Source organism: Saccostrea cucullata, unplaced genomic scaffold (assembly GCF_032062105.1).
Source record: "Saccostrea cucullata isolate Sc308-1 unplaced genomic scaffold, CSIRO_AGI_Scuc_v1 ctg3189, whole genome shotgun sequence".
Lineage (NCBI taxonomy): Eukaryota > Metazoa > Mollusca > Bivalvia > Ostreida > Ostreidae > Saccostrea > Saccostrea cuccullata.
The window spans coordinates 1-18533 of record NW_026922683.1 but is presented as its reverse complement, the minus strand read 5'-3'; the positions used below and the strand labels follow the sequence as shown (position 1 = coordinate 18533).

The 18533-nt window shown below is 36.0% G+C and overlaps 3 protein-coding genes across 3 annotated transcripts; all 3 read right to left on the bottom strand.

The window, feature by feature from the left end:
- Positions 1–889: 889 nt before the first annotated feature.
- Positions 890–1914, bottom strand: LOC134262208 (uncharacterized). Its single transcript, XM_062744591.1, has one exon. It carries the CDS (start codon positions 1777–1779, stop codon positions 967–969), a length of 813 nt encoding a protein of 270 aa, XP_062600575.1. The 5' UTR covers positions 1780–1914; the 3' UTR covers positions 890–966.
- A 9326-nt stretch (positions 1915–11240) lies between these two features.
- On the bottom strand, positions 11241–14621 carry LOC134262213 (uncharacterized). The gene is made up of 3 exons (XM_062744596.1): positions 13683–14621; positions 11331–11546; positions 11241–11249 (listed from the first exon to the last, which is right to left on the bottom strand). Exons 1-3 carry the CDS (start codon positions 14619–14621, stop codon positions 11241–11243), a joined length of 1164 nt encoding a protein of 387 aa, XP_062600580.1.
- A 3284-nt stretch (positions 14622–17905) lies between these two features.
- LOC134262212 (mucin-2-like) lies at positions 17906–18529 on the bottom strand (the record flags this gene model as incomplete). The annotated part of the gene is made up of 1 exon (XM_062744595.1): positions 17906–18529. A coding segment is annotated over one exon (579 nt), but the record flags the coding sequence as incomplete, so codon positions are not given.
- Between the last annotated feature and the right edge of the window lie 4 nt (positions 18530–18533).

The following is an 18533-nucleotide window of genomic DNA, read 5'->3' as shown; positions in this document are numbered from 1 at the left end:
ACAATTCTACAAATTCAGTCAGGGTGAGCCGACTTTTTCCCTAAGCGGGGGACACGAATTCTCTGAATTAGCTTGTTAGTTTTTATGTTCAAGATCTTCACACGCAGGTTTTCTAATTTGTTATGTGGAATGCTAATAACACCTTGACACATATCCCACTCAAATTCCAACCAGTCTAATTTCTGAGAAGGTTTCCATACACTTTTTTCTTGATTAACAAGAAAACCTGCGCGCGATAGATCCGCCTGAATGATGTTTGACATATACATCCAATTTTCTTTTGTGTCGCATAACCAACCGTCATCTAAGTACATAATTATAGGAAAAGAACAAGCTCTCCAATGGGCTACTAAAGGTCTTAATGTTTTTGTGAAAATTTATCCTGCAGAACTTAAACCAAAAGGTAATACTGTGAAGACAAAATATCTGACAGTCCCTTCAATTTTCCAAGAAAACCCTAGATATTGATAATGCTCCGGGTAAATATTAATATGATGGTACCCACTGGTTAAATCAAATTTTATCATAAAATTTTTTAGCAAAGTTTAAACCTTCTTTTGTCCCCTCAAATTTTACCTTTCTTTTCACGAGGAAAGAATTAACGTGTCTTAGATCCAGTATCAACCTTTGCTTTTTGTTCGCTGATACGGAAACTGTTAATGGATTAACACAAAAAGGAGCTTGAAAGCATTCCAGAACCAAATCTTTTTTCAAAAGATCAAGAATAGAAGTTTCTACAAAATCTGAATTATCTAAAGCAGATTTGTTATTTTTAAGAAAAATTGTTTCAGGAGAACTTTCAAACTCTAATCTGTAACCGTATTTTACGACATTCAGAATATAATCAGAAGGTTTCAATACATTTTCCCAAAAATAATGCGAGTTTTCAAGCGATCTTTTACAGAACTTGTGTTCTCAAAATCTGACTTAACATCGAGCAAACAAAATTCAGCACAATACTCAACTTTACTGTTTTCTGGGTTCTGTGGAATCTGAGGTTGCTGTGGCCTCGGGAACTCTGATTGGCCGTACTCTTTGCTGTAGGTCTGTGTAGGGGCAGAATTTTGCGAAATGCCCGGGGAGTTGACAGTACAGGCAAATGACGTTGTTTCCCGGCACTTGGTAGTTGGGTCTGAAGTATGAAGGATTGGCCCTGTTGTTATACTTTTGATTGTACCCTGTGTACTGCTGAAATCCCGCATTCCCGCGAAAAAGCTGTCTAGGGGTGAGACCGTCGAAAATCCCGGGCTTGGTCGACTGAGGCTCTTTACTGTAAGGTAAGTATCTTCTCTTCTTTGCGGCTGCTCTAGAAATGGCGGCACGGAGTTTAGATGCGTCCTCAGGATTATCAGCCAAATCAGAGTCAGTGTACTCTTTAACGGTATCCCAGCCATGTTTATCGGCTATACGCAGAATTTTATTCCTGTGGTGTAAAGCTTCTATTTCTTTGTTAATGATTACAAAAATTTCACCAATGTCGTTTATAGACAACTTTTTCTCAATCAAATCCAGAGCTCGGAGCCTTTCTTCATTGAATTTGAACTGAATTTTGTTACCTTCACTCTGTAAATCACAGGAATCAGCACTTTTATACTGGAATTTTTCTTGTATTTTAGATACAATGGCGACTCGTTGTTTTTCTAGTGCAGTTTCAATACGCCGGTTGAAAAGCCTAACTGCGTCTGTGGCGTCAAAATCTCTATCGTCAGAATTCCTTGGTTCTAAAATAATTGGATTATGGACATTGTTCTGTGATTCATTTTTCTCCGAATCGCACATATTCTTATCCTGGACACTATAACGTATGTCCTTGGAATCTTCTAACGAACTTCGCAATGACCAAAAACACGCCTGGAACACTATTTATAGTAAGCGCCAAATCACTCGTGCATGCAAAAATTACTATGAATAGATCGGACACTTCCGTAAAACGAAACTCAAAAACGAAAAGAAATTCATTTCTTTTGGTCAACACTTTTGTGTACAAAACAATGTATGGAACCCATTTGTGTACATGACAATACCAATGCTGAAGCAGCCTATATGTCATTCCTATAAACTAAACGATAACTCATAAATCGGCACTTAGTTGGTCATTTTTCACACCTGAGTTACCTGTCCTAAAAACACAACATCGTAAAAGTCAATTATAAATTATTAAACTTTTTAATGATTTAATTAAAAGTATGCATAAGTTATTATCTTTTTTGATAATTTCATGTACCTATAAATCTATCTATGCAATGTTTTTTATCATTTGTGCAACTTGAAAAATTAGTTGAAAGGCCTACTACATGTAGCTGGTGTTTAATGTACTTGTTGATCTGCAAGGCAATTTTCGTTGCTATTTTATATACAATAATAAAACATATTTTGTTTTATTAAAGTTCATAAATTATAAATTATTAAATTTATAAATTAATAAAATGTTATATAACTTATGTGTATAACTGAGGTCCACACACCCCCTCCTTCCAAAAAACCCACCTCAACTCCAGCTATACCACTTAAGAGAAGGAGGATCGACTTGTTTAAAAATAAGTCCACGCAGACAGAGGATATCAAGACAAAGATACCAGAGACATGTAATACCTGTCTCAGAAAAGAAGCGCGTGGCCAGTGGCTTGGATGCGACAAAGCACGCTGTGGTTACTGGGTCAACGACCAGTGTGTGGGATTTTTTTTAATTCAAATATTCAGCTGAAGAAAGCAAAATTCAAGTGTCCATTGCATAGAAATTAAAAGTAAATAATGAAATGTGTATTGTTTTGTGTTAGTGTTACAAATAATAAATACCTTTTTCTAAATTGTCCAAATTTCTACAAATTTGCTGCCAATGCTTCTCTTTGGGTGCGCCGCTGGGTAACCAACCTTTTGCTTGTCTGTTTTTTTATTCTAATATGAAGTCACAGCCTTCACCTTTGCCTGGATGACCAGACTCTATATATATATATAATTCGCTTCATGCAAGAATATAGCTGCAATAATGTAGCCCTCTCCGATTTTTTTTTTTATCTGATGTTTTCGGGAGAGGGCTACAACTCCTTAGGATCTACGTAATGGTGCAGAGCGGGAGCGATTCGCTCCCGCACGGATTTCGGCTTAAATTGTTAGTAAACGGCTATTTTATTTATATGTCTTACCTGGACTTCCAAAATGTAGTTATCCCAGACATAAATCGATCCAAAAATATACAGAACAATCCATATATCAGTATTTTTCGTGTATGTCAACATCACAACTTAAATTTATCCGCCATCTTTACTGACCTTGACAGATTTTATTTCGGGACAGCCAATGAGATTAAGGATCTATCGGGAGCGGATTTCTTTGGAATTACCTTATTTTAAGCTTAAATATCGGTGTTTACAAAAAAATGAAACATGGAATGATTTTATTTATCGATATTTAGTGTTACTATTCATCACAATTATTTATAAACATCGACAATTTGCTTTATTGAGTTGTTCTAAATTTCAAGCGCAAGTCTCACTACGTCACGCGTGAACTGTCATGGCTGCTGAAGTAAATGCACAGATTTATTTTACATGGTTTTCGCGTTTAACGAGCTTTCAACTTTGATGTCGACAGTGAATAAAAATTTCGTCTTATTAGAAGTAAGTTGATTGTGAAAACAATTTATTCTGCCTGCAGTCGCCAGTATTTACAAAATATTTTTGCACCATTACGGAGATGCTGTGGAATTGTAGCCCTCTCCCGAAAACATCAGATAAAAAAAAATCGGAGAGGGCTACATTATTGCAGCTAGCAAGAATACTATTACTTTGTGTGGCTCACAAGAAATCGTGTTTTTATGAAATAGTACATGTGCATTAAACATACAGTACGTGCTGTGATTTATTTATTTTTTTAAAGTGCTGTATAGTAAGACTCTTACGGGTAAATGTTTCATGTTGCTGCAGAAACTGATGAACCTCAACAGGGGCACAAACTCTCATCATGAGACCAGTCAACTCAATCCTTTGGTAATTTGTTTTGCCAGTGCCAAAATACAAAGGCGAAAACTTGCCATAATCGCATCGCTGTTGTTGCGACGCACACCAGCACGGAAGAGATATATGGCAAGGGCATATGTAAATATGGCTTCTAGTAAGAACCTATATAATATTTAAATGAAAAAATATTTTGAAATTTATATATGCATATGTATTAATACTTTGTTTCTCATTTTAGGGAAAAGAAATATATGACATAAATTCATCTAAAACTATGAAAATCATCACTTGTAATTAGGATCCTGCACATCTTTACACCAAAAGAAAGAAAACCTGATGCTGAAGGCTCCAGTGATCTTTCAAAACAATGCCTCAGAAATGGCTGTAGCAATTCATCTCCTATATGGCCAATAATAAAATGTTTAAATGAAAAAAAGAAACACTTGAATGGAAATTTATATCCAGACTTAATTTTTGCACTGACCTGTGCCGAAAAGGAGAATTTCTATGAATTGCATCGCTTTATGATAGTCATTCCCATCTAAAGACGATTGTAGGGCTTTTGGAGATGCAAAGGCATCGGAACCGGGGGGCTAGGTGGGGCTTAGCCCCCCCCCTTTTTTTTCCATATATATACTTAGTATAGACATTGAACATATCTTTGCAGGTTTAGCCCCCCCACTTTTCACAGATATGTCTTAGTATAGGTTGAAAATGGGGAAAGTGGTGGCGTTTGGAAAGAAATGTTGGTACTGAAGTTCGAACCTAACCCCCCCCCCCCCCCCCCCCCCCCCCCCACGAAATAGGATTTTCAGGTTTGGGAAATGTACATTTCCCTCCCCTTTTTTTTGCTTGTCAGGTTTTTTCAAGGTACCAAATTTTTTTTTACCACATAGCCCCCCCAACACACTTTCAATTTGCTTCCGACGCCAATGCGTAATGTAAATGGAAACAGATCTTTTGAAGTATAATAAGCAATAAATATACCTCAAAATATATTAAAATAAAGTTTCTAACATATAACCAGAAGTCTCTGTCGAGACTGTAGCTCTACTGGTTTGTACTTATAACAAAGGATGAGAAAAGAAGCCATTGCCATGACCAAAATTGTAGAAGGGGTAGCGTTTTAAAGGAATTTCACAGACATTTCTATTTTTAGTAAGAATGGCAACACTGTTCATCGAAATCAAAAACCGATGCACTATTTTATGTATCTTACTTTAGTCTACTTGTGTGCCAAGTAATATTGAAATCAGACCAAACCTGTAGAAGAAGTTGTGTTTTAACGAGGCTGGGGTGTGGCAGCCATTCTCAGACTATTTTTATCTCCTTTAAAAGGAGATCTCCATATGAAGATATAGAAAATGATCAAATTTTAAAACTAAAATGTATGAATTTTTTCTTTGTGAAATGATAGTAGACAGCTTAATTTACCGTATCTAAAAAAATAAGTTAAATCTGGTGGTTAATTTGTGATTAATTTGTTGACCCCCCAGCCTCCTTAAGGTCAAGATCTAGTAAATGAAAGGTGCCTACAGATTTATCAAACTTGAGAAATAAATTCCTTTATTGATTTCTTACAACTTAAGTTTGGTCAAATAAGGTGTTTCGGGGTATAATTTGTAGGTAAACAAGATGAAAAACTGTATTTCAAACTGTCATTTTCAATGAAAAATTACGAAAACCAGTCATGAATATCGGAGTTTTTTTCGTATTCGGCAAAGAAAATGTATCCAAATTGCCTACAGTCTCTCAGAAAACGTTAATTAGTATGTTCATGGCCTCTTCATAGGCGTAGTCACAGGGGGGGCAGCGGGGGCACTAGCCCCCCCACTTTCAGATATGGGGGGGCAAGAGTATGTCTGTGCCCCCCCACTTTTTAAAAGAAGAACAAAGTCACAGCTATTTTCCCCAACATTACCTTTACTATAGGAAATATTCATTGAATGGATTTCAAAGTAACTTGCCTTCGAAAAAGTTGGCCTCCCCCCCCCCCCCACGAAATAGGATTTTCGAGTTTGGGGAACTTTCCCTTTTTTTTTTTTTTTTTTTTTGCTTGTCAAAGAATTTCTGGACTTGTTGAGCCCCCCCACTTTTTTTTTTTTTTTTTTTTTTTTGCTTGTCAAAGAATTTCTGGAGTTGAGCCCCCCCCACTTTTAAGTTTGTTTTTTTTTTTTCAAAGAATTTCTGGAGTTGAGCCCCCCCACTTTTAAGTTTGTGACTACGCCTCTGCTCTTCTTTAAATCAATATCAAATTTATTATAGGTATCCGGTTTACTTTTCATATTATTTCAAATTGAATGACATCAAAATACCCAATTTTCTACATAATTCTGCTAAAGCCGTAAAGTACGGGAAAAAGAAAGTTGAAATTGATTATGACGTCATAATGGGTCTAGCACCAAAAAATCAGTCTCAAGTTATTTACTAGATCTTGACCTTAAAGGAGTTTCACAGAGAATTCTATTTTTAGTAACGATGCAGACACCGTTCATCGAAATCAAAAACTAATGCAGTATTTTATGTATCTTAGAGTAGTCTACTTGTGTGCCATCTAATATTGAAATCAGACCAAACCTGTAGAAGGAGTAGCGTTTTAAAGGAATTCACAGAAAATTCTATTTTTAGTAATCATGGCAAAACCGTTCATCGAAATCAAAATCCGATGCACTGTTTTATGTATCTTAGTGTAGTCTACTTGTGTGCCAAGTAATATTGAAATCAGACCAAAACTGTAGGAGTAGCATTTTAAAGGACTTTCACAGAAAATTCTATTTTTAGTAACCATGGCAACACGTGCATCGAAATCAATCGAAATGGCCGGTCAAAAAACCGATATACAGAATTATGTGTCTTAGGGCGACTTCGATTCATACCCGAGTATTAACTCTTGGTTGACGTCACATGACCGGATGTTTACACAAACATGTGGTTTTTAAGCGAACTCATATGAGTTTGAAGGGTAGCGAAAATAAAATAAATTTCCTCTATGAGTTTTAAAAGGCGGTCGAATAGGTCCAGTTTGACATCATCTATTGAGTTAATTTTTTCTATAGCTTTTGCTGCAGTTGAAATGTTTTTCTTTTTTTTTAAATTTGAATTTATGTCTCTGTGCTGTTATCGGGCAGTAAGCCTGAAAAATCTAATCAAATAAACATATATTCATATAAATTATAAAGCGTTCATGTAGAAAGTGCGTTTCGAAGTTTGCTTTTAAGGATAAGCGATGCTAAACATAATATTTAGTAAAAAATAATTCCTACGTTCGGGTTTTTCTTTCGACGCCGCCATATCGAAACTCTAGTAATCCTACTGTATGGCTGGGTTAGCTTGGGTAGAGTTCATAAGGTCATATGACGTATTTTGAATAGTAACTATGGTCGTTCGATTGAATCTCAAGTAACTCGAGTACGTACTCGGGTACGAATCGAAGTCGCCCACAGTGTTGTCTACTTGTGTGCCAAGTTATATTGAAATCAGACCAAAACTGTAGGAGGAGTGGCATTTTGAAGAATTGTTTACAGACGGACGGACGACGGACGCATTACTATCGCATAAGCTCTTGTCTCTGACCAGTAGACCTAAAAATGAATTTCTCCCGCGCTTGTGTGGGATTTCAGCTGGTATAAACAAAATATTCAAACCCGGGAAACATAAATTTTTTTTGATAAATAGGGCACAAGCTCTGTTATTGTTAAATTTGATGTGTTCAATTTGTTTGTCTACACACATCAGTAAGCACGGACTGGCAATAATGGTGAGTTGTGTTTATTATATAACCCCCGCTTGAAAAGTGGGAAGGTATATAGTAATCGTTATTTCCGTACGTCCGTCTGTTACGCTTTGGTGTACCTATCTCTTATCCGCAACTCCTCTTATACTACTGAGTGAAAAATGAAGCTTTCACAGAATCTTTATTACATATTGCCATTGTGCACCTCCTATTTTACTTTTTTACTCGACAGGTATTTTAGGTTTCTGTAGTGTTACTTGCCGAAATTTTATATTCTCCTGTTTCGTTTTTTACCTTTACTGTAAATCACGTACTTCCATGTACTTACACACGTGTGTTGTTACTTGAAGTGTTTGTGCCATAGAACACCATAGGAGTAAGCAATCGTTGTTATAATTATGTGTGCATTAAGCAGTACCATTGTATTACCATTTAGCTTCGATATTTTCTGCATTTAACTTGTATTTTCTTATAATTTGAAATGCTGATAAGTTTGTGGCTAGGTAGGCCTATCGTAAAATATGGATTATCCTATGATGTACATTATATCTTAGGAATGCTATTGAGTTACGCTATATTAGGTATATAAATACAATCCTGCTTTAACTATGTAAGATGTTTAGTCTGTTAGATTTCTACTGTGTAAAACTCAGTTTTTAGCTCTACTGGTCAGAGACCAGAAGAGCTAATGCGATAGTAAGGTGTCCGTCGTCCGTCCGTCTGTCTGTCTGTCTGTCCGTCTGTCTGTAAACAATTTTTCAAAACGCTACTCCTCTTACAGTTTTGGTCTGATTTCATTATAACTTGGCACACAAGTAGACTTTACAAAGATACATAAAATAGTGCATCGGTTTTTGATTTCGATGAACGGAGTTGCCATGGTTACTAAAAATAGAATTTTCTGTGAAATTCCTTTAAAATGCTACTTCTCCTACAGTTTTGATCTGATTTCAGTATAACTTGGCACTCAAGTAGACTACACCAAGATACATAAAATAGTGCATCGGTTTTCGATGAACGGTGTTGCCATGGTTACTAAAAATAGAATTTTCTGCGAAATTCCTTAAAAACGCTACTCCTTCTACAGTTTTGGGCTGATTTCAGTATTACTTGACACACAAGTAGACTACACTAAGATAATAATATAGTGCATCGGTTTTCGATTTTGATGAACGGTGTTGCCATGGTTTCTAAAAATAGAATTTTCTGTAAATTCCCTTTAAAACGCAACTCCTTCTATAGTTTTGGTCTAATGGCATTGGCTTCTTTTCTCATCCTTTGTTTTAAGTACAAACCAGTAGAGCTACAGTCTCGACAGAGACTTCTGGTTCATTTAATTTTGGAAAATGGCATAGTGTAAATTTTGGATTGTCAGTCTATCTGATATGTGTCAGCTGTTATACTTTATCTTATTGTAACACACTGTCACACCAGAGTTTGTACTTGCACAGTTTCCCATAGCAAAACATGGACATTTCCATTATATTCTTACCTATGACGTCACATATAGAAGCTTCTGGATAACATTTGATAAGACGAGTTATTCCTCTTTACACGTTACCGTAAAACAATATATGAGCGAAACATGGACATTATGGCATGCGGGGGTACCATTTAGTAAGCTCATTGCTCACAGTACCTCTAGTCTAATTTGCTTTCTCACATTTCTACTCTGAATTTCTTGATTATAGTTTTAAAATAATTTCCAGATAAAAAAATAAAGATAAATAATAATATTTCTGTGTGAAATGAATGAACAAACAATTAGTCATAATATTATGCAGAAAATTGGAAAATATTAACTTCGAATCTGTGTCTATGTCCCTTGAAATCTCTGTGAATTTTTAAAAAGCAGGTAGATTTATGGATTTTCTGGGATTGTTCGCTAACTTACATATCAATAGTCGTAAATGTTGAACTTCTATTTTTTTCACTCTCCTATAATTATACGGTTGTAAGATTACACCAATAGTTAAAGTACTCGTATTTTTGCTATGAAGGGAATGCTTTGTAGGCTATCTATAAGACTATCTATAGATATTTTCATATCTCTGCATGCCTCCATTTTTATTGGCATTTGCTTGCTTTAGCTATTGTTTGATGAGGTTTAGTGTTTTTTTTTGTTTTTTTGAGATTGAATAAAGTAATTTTCGATATAATTTATGTTTGAATTGTCCTCATTATTGCTGTTTGAGTTGATTTGTTGTTTAAAATAGGGAAGATATTAATTGTTTGTGCTTGTTTTTCATCAGGTGTGTGTGTTTCTTGTTTATTATGTTCATAGTAAATATACCTGTTTCATATAGTCATTTGAATTCAATGGTCTGTATTGAGAAATTTTGACATGTAATTTAGCCTTTTCTCTATTATAATATCCTTTCAAAAATTGACAGAGAAAGTTAACCTTTTTTCTGAATCACTAAAAAAAAATTCCGACTCACTAAATAGTAAAAAAGAACTTTTAGGTGTTAGCAGATTTTCCTTAATAAATTCCTTCTGTAAGCGCGAGAGATGAATTATCATTCTTGAAAACTTACAATAATGCCAACTTATGGACAAAACAAAATGTTTTATATTTTTATAAATTAATTAGGGTAAAGTGATCGTGAGTCGGACACCCTTCGTTTTCCATTTCGAATGCTCATCGTGTCGGACTACCTACCCTTTGATTTTGGGTGTCGTCCGAGAGAGCTCGGAAATGCCTATTATTTGTCACTTGGATCACCTCGGTATCTTACCTTTCAATCCATTTAGATATGAAAAACTACCAACATCGAAATTCGATCGTAAGTCGGACACATTTGATATTGAGTCGGACACTCATATATTTTATAAATAATACGTACAGGTAAATATTGCAGGTATTTAGTAATGCAAACATTCCCTGATGGATCAGAATATTAAAATTAATTAATTCACACAGCAGGTCATACTGTTAAGCGATCTAATTAATTTTATGTCAGTTGACCAAAATAAAAGTGGACAAAAAAAATTGATCGAAACATTGCGGAGATCCTACACCCGATTTATAAAAGTTGTGTTCAAGTGATTACATGTAGCTGATCTTTACTATAAATAGTGTAACACATTATTTCTAGGCTAATTCAGCACCCCTTGGAAACGACATCATAAGGGGACAATGGTAAAGTTTCTGAGTAGGAGGGGGGGGGCAGTTTGTAAAGACAGCTTATATATTTCCTTGCCTACAATAGCAAGAAAATCAAAGAGCGATTATTCCTTTTCTTGACTGAAAACGTGGATAAAAGGAAAACTGTCAAAAACCCTAGAAATCCGTTCCGCAAACGCCCATTGCTGGGGGCGGGGTAAGTCAAGTTTTGAAACTCTACCGATACTTAGGACCGTCAAAACTCAAAATCAGAGAAAGAAAAATAAGAAAGAATAGATAGAAAGAGGAAAGAGAAGACTTATCACTTATGGAATTCTGAAGTTTCTTTCAAGTCTTTTATTAATATAAATTAATGCGTGCTTCACACTCAAAAATTTCTTAAAGAAATAAAATTAATTAATGATAGTTGTTCGTTTATATATATTTAAGCTAGCTATTAAATCCAAATATTGGATGTAATTTACAACATTTTTTTTATATCTTTGAAAGAATTTTGACTTTGTGTCTTTTTTACTTTGCTCTTCTTCATGGTCAAACTGATGACTTTTTCTGCCCGTTTCCTCTCTCGCTCTACTCGCTTCTGTTCTTTTATCTCCTCTTGTTTACGTTTCAGTTCTAGGGCTTTCTTTTTCTGGCTGAATACCTCATCAGCTGTGATGACGAAATAATCGGTCCCCCCGCTTCCTGTTTCTTTTAGGTACCGGATTAGGAATGGGAAATAATTGATCTGCTACAGATGAAACAGATGCAGTAGCTGAACAAGAGGATGTGACAGTTGGAACGGTACCAGATTTCACAATGGGCTGCACAGCTGATGCCACGGACACAGAACCATCTATGGAAGACATGGTTTTGCTGTCACATAACTTCATTTCGTTGTTTTTTTTCTGTATAGTAGCTCCAGGATTTGAAGAGAGGATCATTGTTCAGCTTTGCATTATTTGATCCAGAGAGAAACGCAGCTTGAAATCGTAGCTTTTGTTCCGATGTTAGCGCAGTTTCTATGACATCTAATGCTTCTTGTGGAGAGCATTTAGAGCTACATATTTCAACTGAATGTTCACCAGCGCCATAATTACTTGTGTCACTGGAATCCAACACCAATCCATCGAGCGGATCAAACACAACCGGGAGTGTAAGTTCACCATCAAGATTTAAGGGAACTGACAGTGTTATAGATGAAACATCGAGGTCAGATGAAATTACAGTATCGCTACTTTTGTTGAAAACACCTCAGTCTCCTCAGAACTGGATGATAAACTACAGCTCTCGATATTGTTAGGTCACCTGATCCGTTTTCGTCCGTCGTCCGTTAACATTTGAACATTTTCAGCTTCTCTGAAACCACTGAACCAATTTCAACCAAATTTGGCATATAGCACCTATGGGTAAAGGGGAACAAAAATTGTGAATTTCATGGTCCCTGCCCCCCTGGGGCCTGGGGGGGGGGGGCAAAACCCACTAAAATTAGTGCAATCTTTAAAAATCTTCTTCTTTACTCCTGGACATCAAGCAGTCAAACTGTTGGTATGATTGTAATTAGCATTAAGTCTTCTACCAAAATTGTGAAATTCATGGCCCCAGGGTCAGGGGTTCTAGTGCTAGGGCGGGGTTAAATAGGTTATATAGTGAAAATGCATTATTTCTTTGAAATTCTTCTTTTCTGCTCCTGGGCATTAAATAAACTAACCAAGTGCATAGTTGAGTTGAAAATGACTGCCTCTTCCAAAATTGTGAATTTAATGACCCCAGGGTCAGGGGTTCTAGTGACAGGGCGGGGCTATATAGATTATTATAGTGAAAATGTAATAATTCTTTGATATTTTTCTTTATCTGTTTGCGACATTAAATAAACTAACCAAGTGCAAAGTTATGTTGAATAAGGCTGCCTCTTCTAAAATTGTGAAACTAATGGCCCCAGGGTGAGGGGTTCTAGTGACAGGGCGGGGCTATATAGATTATATAGTGAAAATGCATTATTTCTTTGATATTCTTCTTTTCTGCTCGTGGGCTTTAAATAAACTAACTAAGTGCATAGTAATGTTGAATAAGGATGCCTCTTCTAAAATTGTGAATCTAATGGTCCCAGGGTCAGGGGTTCTAGTGGCAGGGGAGGGGGGGGGGGGCTATATAGATTATATAGTGAAAATGAATTATTTCTTTGAAAATCTTCTTCTCAGCTCCTGGACTTTAAATAAAATAACCAAGTACATAGTTATGTTGAATAAGGCTGCCTCTTCCAAAATTGTGAATTTCATGTGTTTCTACTTGTGTTAGAGCAGGGCTCTAATGTTTATATAGTGAAAATGCAGGAATTCTTTGAAAATTTTTTCCTTTGATCCTGTGTATTATGGCAATGATCTTAGTATATTAGTATATATTTATGATAAAGAACGCTGCTTCTTCCAAAAATGCTTAATTTCCTCTGGGACAGAGGTACTTGGGGGGGGGGGGGGGTCTGAAAATGATTTAATGCTTTGAAATCTCTACTTTGGTATTAATCAACAACATGATGAAGTAAAATTTCCATAATTTTGAAAGATGTGGCCCAAGGGTCAGTGGTTCCTGTGGGATGGGGTGCACAACTGATAATGATAGAGTGGAAATGCATATTCTCTTTTTTACTGTGATCTACATGTACCTCTGGGTATTACTAACCAAAGTAAGCATGCTGAGTGCATAATTATGCTAAGCAATGGTGTCTCTTTCAAAATTGTGAATTCCATGGCCTCTGGATTAAAACATGAATAAAATTCAATTGTTGGAAAGTTGTTGCATGATACACAGGTGACCTATAAGGCCCATTGGGCCTCTTGTTAGAGGAACTGCTAATTGTTAACTCTTTTTCCGTGCCCGAGAGTGTTGCTGGCTCTGGGGTAATCTCAGAAACACAACCTTCGTTCGGGGCAAACGCTTCGTCTGGAATGGAATGGGGATTAAAGGGGTAAATGCCAGTCGCAGCAAATCCATTTCGGATGGTTGATGGCGTGAGTGCAGCTTGCCATGCTATATTAAACAGTCTTAGGAACTGTTTGTGGCCTACTGCTATCCCCGTTTTTTTAATGAAATCATCTAACGTGGTGTTCCAATGGCTCTTGAGAGACTTGAACACCGATCTGTCAAATGGTTGAGTCCAGTTGCTGGTGTGACTTGGCAGCTCGACAATAATAATGTCATTCAGTTTTGCTAAATCAACAAATTCTACATTGTTATGTGAACCATGTCCGTCACAGATCAACAACTGTGGTCTAGCAGGGCCTATATTTTTCAAAAATGTTTCTGTAAACCATAGTCTTGCAATACCATCCTTTGTCCATCCCGAGTCGGAGACCGAAAAGTTGGCACCTTTTATCACGGAACCCTCTTGAACCACTGATTCTAAGTCATACCCATCCAATTTTTTCTGAGTTTTACCTGGTATGACAAAGTGCGGAGGCAAGTACCCACCGTCCGCATTTCCACAAGCTATTACGGTGATCAGTTCACGGGAAGTTGATGTTTTCCCATGAACTGATCTAGCCCCCCTTTTGGCCAAAACTTTATTTGGTTTATGGCTCAAATTGACACCAGTTTCGTCCATATTCCATATTCTGGATGGCTCGTCTTTGAAGCTTGGGGACAAAACAATCTTGCCAAGCTCTTCAAAATAAGTGGCTATTCTCTGACGGGACATAGCATCGTGGCGCATAGTTCCTGTTGGTTCTGGGGAGCGAAGAGAAAAATCTTTGTGCCGAGATTTGAATCTGCGCCACCACATGTCAGATGGTTTTCCCATTTTAAATTGATTTCCTCTGACCTCAGCCATTGCACCTACAAATCTTAAAAAATTTGGTTTCGAAAACCCGACCCCCATTTCAGATCTTTTTATTGCAAGGTTTATCATTTCATTTTCATCTTCCGTGTTAAAAACGGGCTTGCTTCCCCATGTACTCTCTCCTCTATTTTCCCTTTAACATGGTCACTTAAGGTTGATTTTGGTACTCCATATTTTTTAGAAGATTTTCTTATCGACAAATTGTTGTTTTTTACATCGGCTATTGCCGCTGACATTGCCTCTTTTGAGTAAGTCTTAGGCGAAGTCATTTTATTCTATAGAAAAAATAACAAAAATAATTTTGTATGCATACATGTAATTTTATATTTTAATTTATTAAGAGCTCATCCATCTCGATCGTAGAGAGAAATAACTTTATTAAATTGTTCATTAAAGAATGGCAATTTAGCACATATCTTTTACTAGTATATAACGTTTTCATAATGTTGCGCTATGTCCTGTATAGCCCTGACGTTCTTCCCTTCGCAATTGAATCCAAAAGACACATTCTGCATTGACCCTTTCCTTTTCGAAAATTTTGCCACTTGTTTTGCCTTCAGGTAACAAAAATCAACAATTAAACCCTCTTTGAATAATCTACACAATATCGAACTATCTTCGCGTCTGAAGTAGCCCACGCGTCTTGTCATGTCCTTATCGGCAAAGATGCATATGGCACAGTTGTAGGGATTCTGGGGTTCCCATTTACAGTAATGCACGACATCAACTGGCATTTCATGCGGCCCCCAATGGTGCATCCCGACAGCATACACGTTTCTGATGATCACGTTTTTCATGACACTGGATAGATCTGTTAAATTATTTCAAAATTACATGTTATAATGCTAAAACTTGAAAGAATTTTTAACCTGACCTAAACCTGTATTACCTACGAGATTTTAAAGAATAGAAGAGAATTGAAATTTCATTACAATATATTGAGAGAAAATGTAGCGATACATTTAAGTCCAAATAATTTTTTTGTGTGTGTAACGCGTCATTTGATTGGATAAAGAATTATTCTAAATTGTATAACCTGGTTGCCTACGTCACAATGGCTTACGTCTAAAACGTATCAATCCACTTGAAAAACCGTTTAAAATATTAACAAATTGAAAACGAAGGGAGAAATTTTCTTTGTAACTGATTGAAAATTAAATTATATGAAATTAATTAAATAGCAACACAAGTTATACTGCTATAACTTTGGTTGAAGCTGTTTACGCTTTTTTTATTCGCAGTTTATAAATCTTAAACTGTCCAAACCCAGGTTATACAGTGTAATTTTGGTTGTTATTTAATTTATTCTTTAAATAAAAAAATATTCTTAGTTGTTTGAAATTTGAGAATTAATTAGTACTTTGAGGCAAAATATGGTCAGAACATTCAACTGTGTAATTATTATTATTTATTCATTTATATTTATTAATATTATTATTATTATTGGATATTTGATTTAAATTAGTAGAAAAAAAAACTCTGCTCTTTACAATCCAGATGATTTGCCCATAGCAAAAATCTATCTGATAATAAGTCGGACAGTGTCCGACTTATGATCGAATCTATGATTTCTACTGTCCGACTCAATATCAAATTATCCATATTTGTTTGATCTTGAAATTCTTTTAAATCAACTTATTGATTGTTATATCATTGATAAATTTAGTTACTTTAAACATTTTTGAAAATATTTTTCTAGTTTTCAAACTCAAAGACATATGTTTATGCATTACAAAGTTGTGTTGAAATGTTTTGATTTTGAAACTTTTACCTTTCTGCCTGTCAAATTTTCCCTCTGTTTTCACTTGTGAAGGTCAAGCGTCAGAAAGAGAGAAAACGGAAGTGTGAACAAAGAAAGGTAACTCTAAGAAAAACAATGCATATTTATTGTTTATGTGATGATGTAATAAAAAATATCGGTTGGGAAAGGTGATAAAAATAGACTGGAAAATGTCCGATTTCAGATCGCGTCCGACTCACGATCACTTTGCCCAATAACATCTTTTTTCGATGATAACGACAAGAAAAATCGCTGAATCGGAAATATCGGCGATTTAATGCATTGTTTTTAAGTACACACTTTTCCCTCGGATTTTAGAACATTAGAGTTATCATTCTCGTTCGACCCTACCGGATTGGAAACCACTTAGTATTGTTTTAAGCTTTAAAAAATATATCAAATTATTCTTTGACAAATATAACCGTAAAATCTGTATATATTGCCGATTTCTTGCCATCTTTTTTCTCACAAAAAATATCAATTAGATGTCAGTTTTATGCTCCCCTTACTTTGCTGCTGATCGTCGGTCGGTCGGTCTGTCTGTCCACCATCGGTTTCCATTCATTTTCTTCGCAGACGCTGCACATATTGAAATGAAATTTGGTATACAGATTTATCATACGGATAATGTATCTAGGTCAAGGTCTGTTTTGGGTTTGATCGGGTAATTTTGGACAGAGTTATGTCCCTTGGACTTAGGAAAATTCCAATTATTTGAAGTTTCGGTTCATTTTCTTTGCAGAGGTTGCACATATTGAAATGAAATTCGGTATACAGAGTTATCTTAAGAATATGTCAAGTTTGGTTTTGGGTACGATCGGGCCATTTTGGACAGAGTTATGCCCCTTGGACTTAAAAAAAATTTCAATAATTAGGGAGAGGGGGCATACATGTTTACAAACATCTCTTGTCTCTTCCGCTCTGTCTTCTTGTGTTCCCCAAATACTCTACTCTCTTTCTTCAACCCCCTTCTCTCCTCCCTTTCATTCCTTTTTCTCTCTCGTAGTTTCTACCTCTATCCTTCTAGTCTCTCTCCTCGGCTTTCTCTCACTCTTGTCTTTTTATCTCCCAACTCTCCCCACTGCACGCAAATGTAATACCAGTAATTACAGATTCATGCAAATCATAATTATCTTATTTCTTTCATTAGCATCCGGTTTAACCTCGTTGATATACTTCAGATGAACCTTTTTCCAAAAGGTCATTATTCTGCGAGATCACAATATCAGTTTAATCCGCGGTTAAAAATTAACGCAGATTCTTGATATGTCAAAAAAATTATATTGTGCCCTGCTTTAAAAAATACTACTGTTTTGATCAAATCCACCTATACTCTGAGCATATTTTGTGTTTCCAGAGATCAACTTTGCAGTACAATGATCATATGACTCAAAACAACATACGTATGCAGTACCTTCGAATTCAATTTCCGCCAGTTATGAAATAATGCGCGTAGCAAAAGGCACTCTGCACTATTTTGTATATTTATTATTACAATAAAGACCATGTCTTAAGATTTAATTAAAGAAATTCATTCACTTCATTTTCCAACATTATTTTCAGGACAAGAGAGTCTCCCCCAGTATTCACATCTACAAACGGTACCATCACTTAATTTATCTGTAGTTCCTCCGCGCCAAACAACCATTTGTTGGGTAGTTGGATCTTTAAAAAAGCAGTACATGGGGGTAATGACTAATGACGTGGTTGTGGTGGTTATGGCTGGAGTAGTGGTAAGAAATGGTGTTGTGGTGGGTGGAATAGTCGTTGGGTAGGTCGTTCCACAGTTGAAATTGTCACCAGAAATCACGTGACCAGTGTCAGAACACTGTGTAAAGTAACACCAGTTTCCGCTTTGTCCTTGCTCAATCATCTCTCCTGGCATATACCATTTTCCATTGTAGTGGCACATGTAATTAGGCGATGTTTGCAATGTTGGAATGCTTGATAAAGCAGGTGGGTACGTTGTCAGGGTAAACTGGTTTTGGGAAAGAGATTTCTTCGAATTTTCATGTTGATTTTGGATACATTGATAATTATCAATCTTTAGAAGCCGTCCAAAAATACACAGAAGTCCTTGACAATTATGCTTTTTGTCAGGAAATTCAAGGATAGGCTCTCCA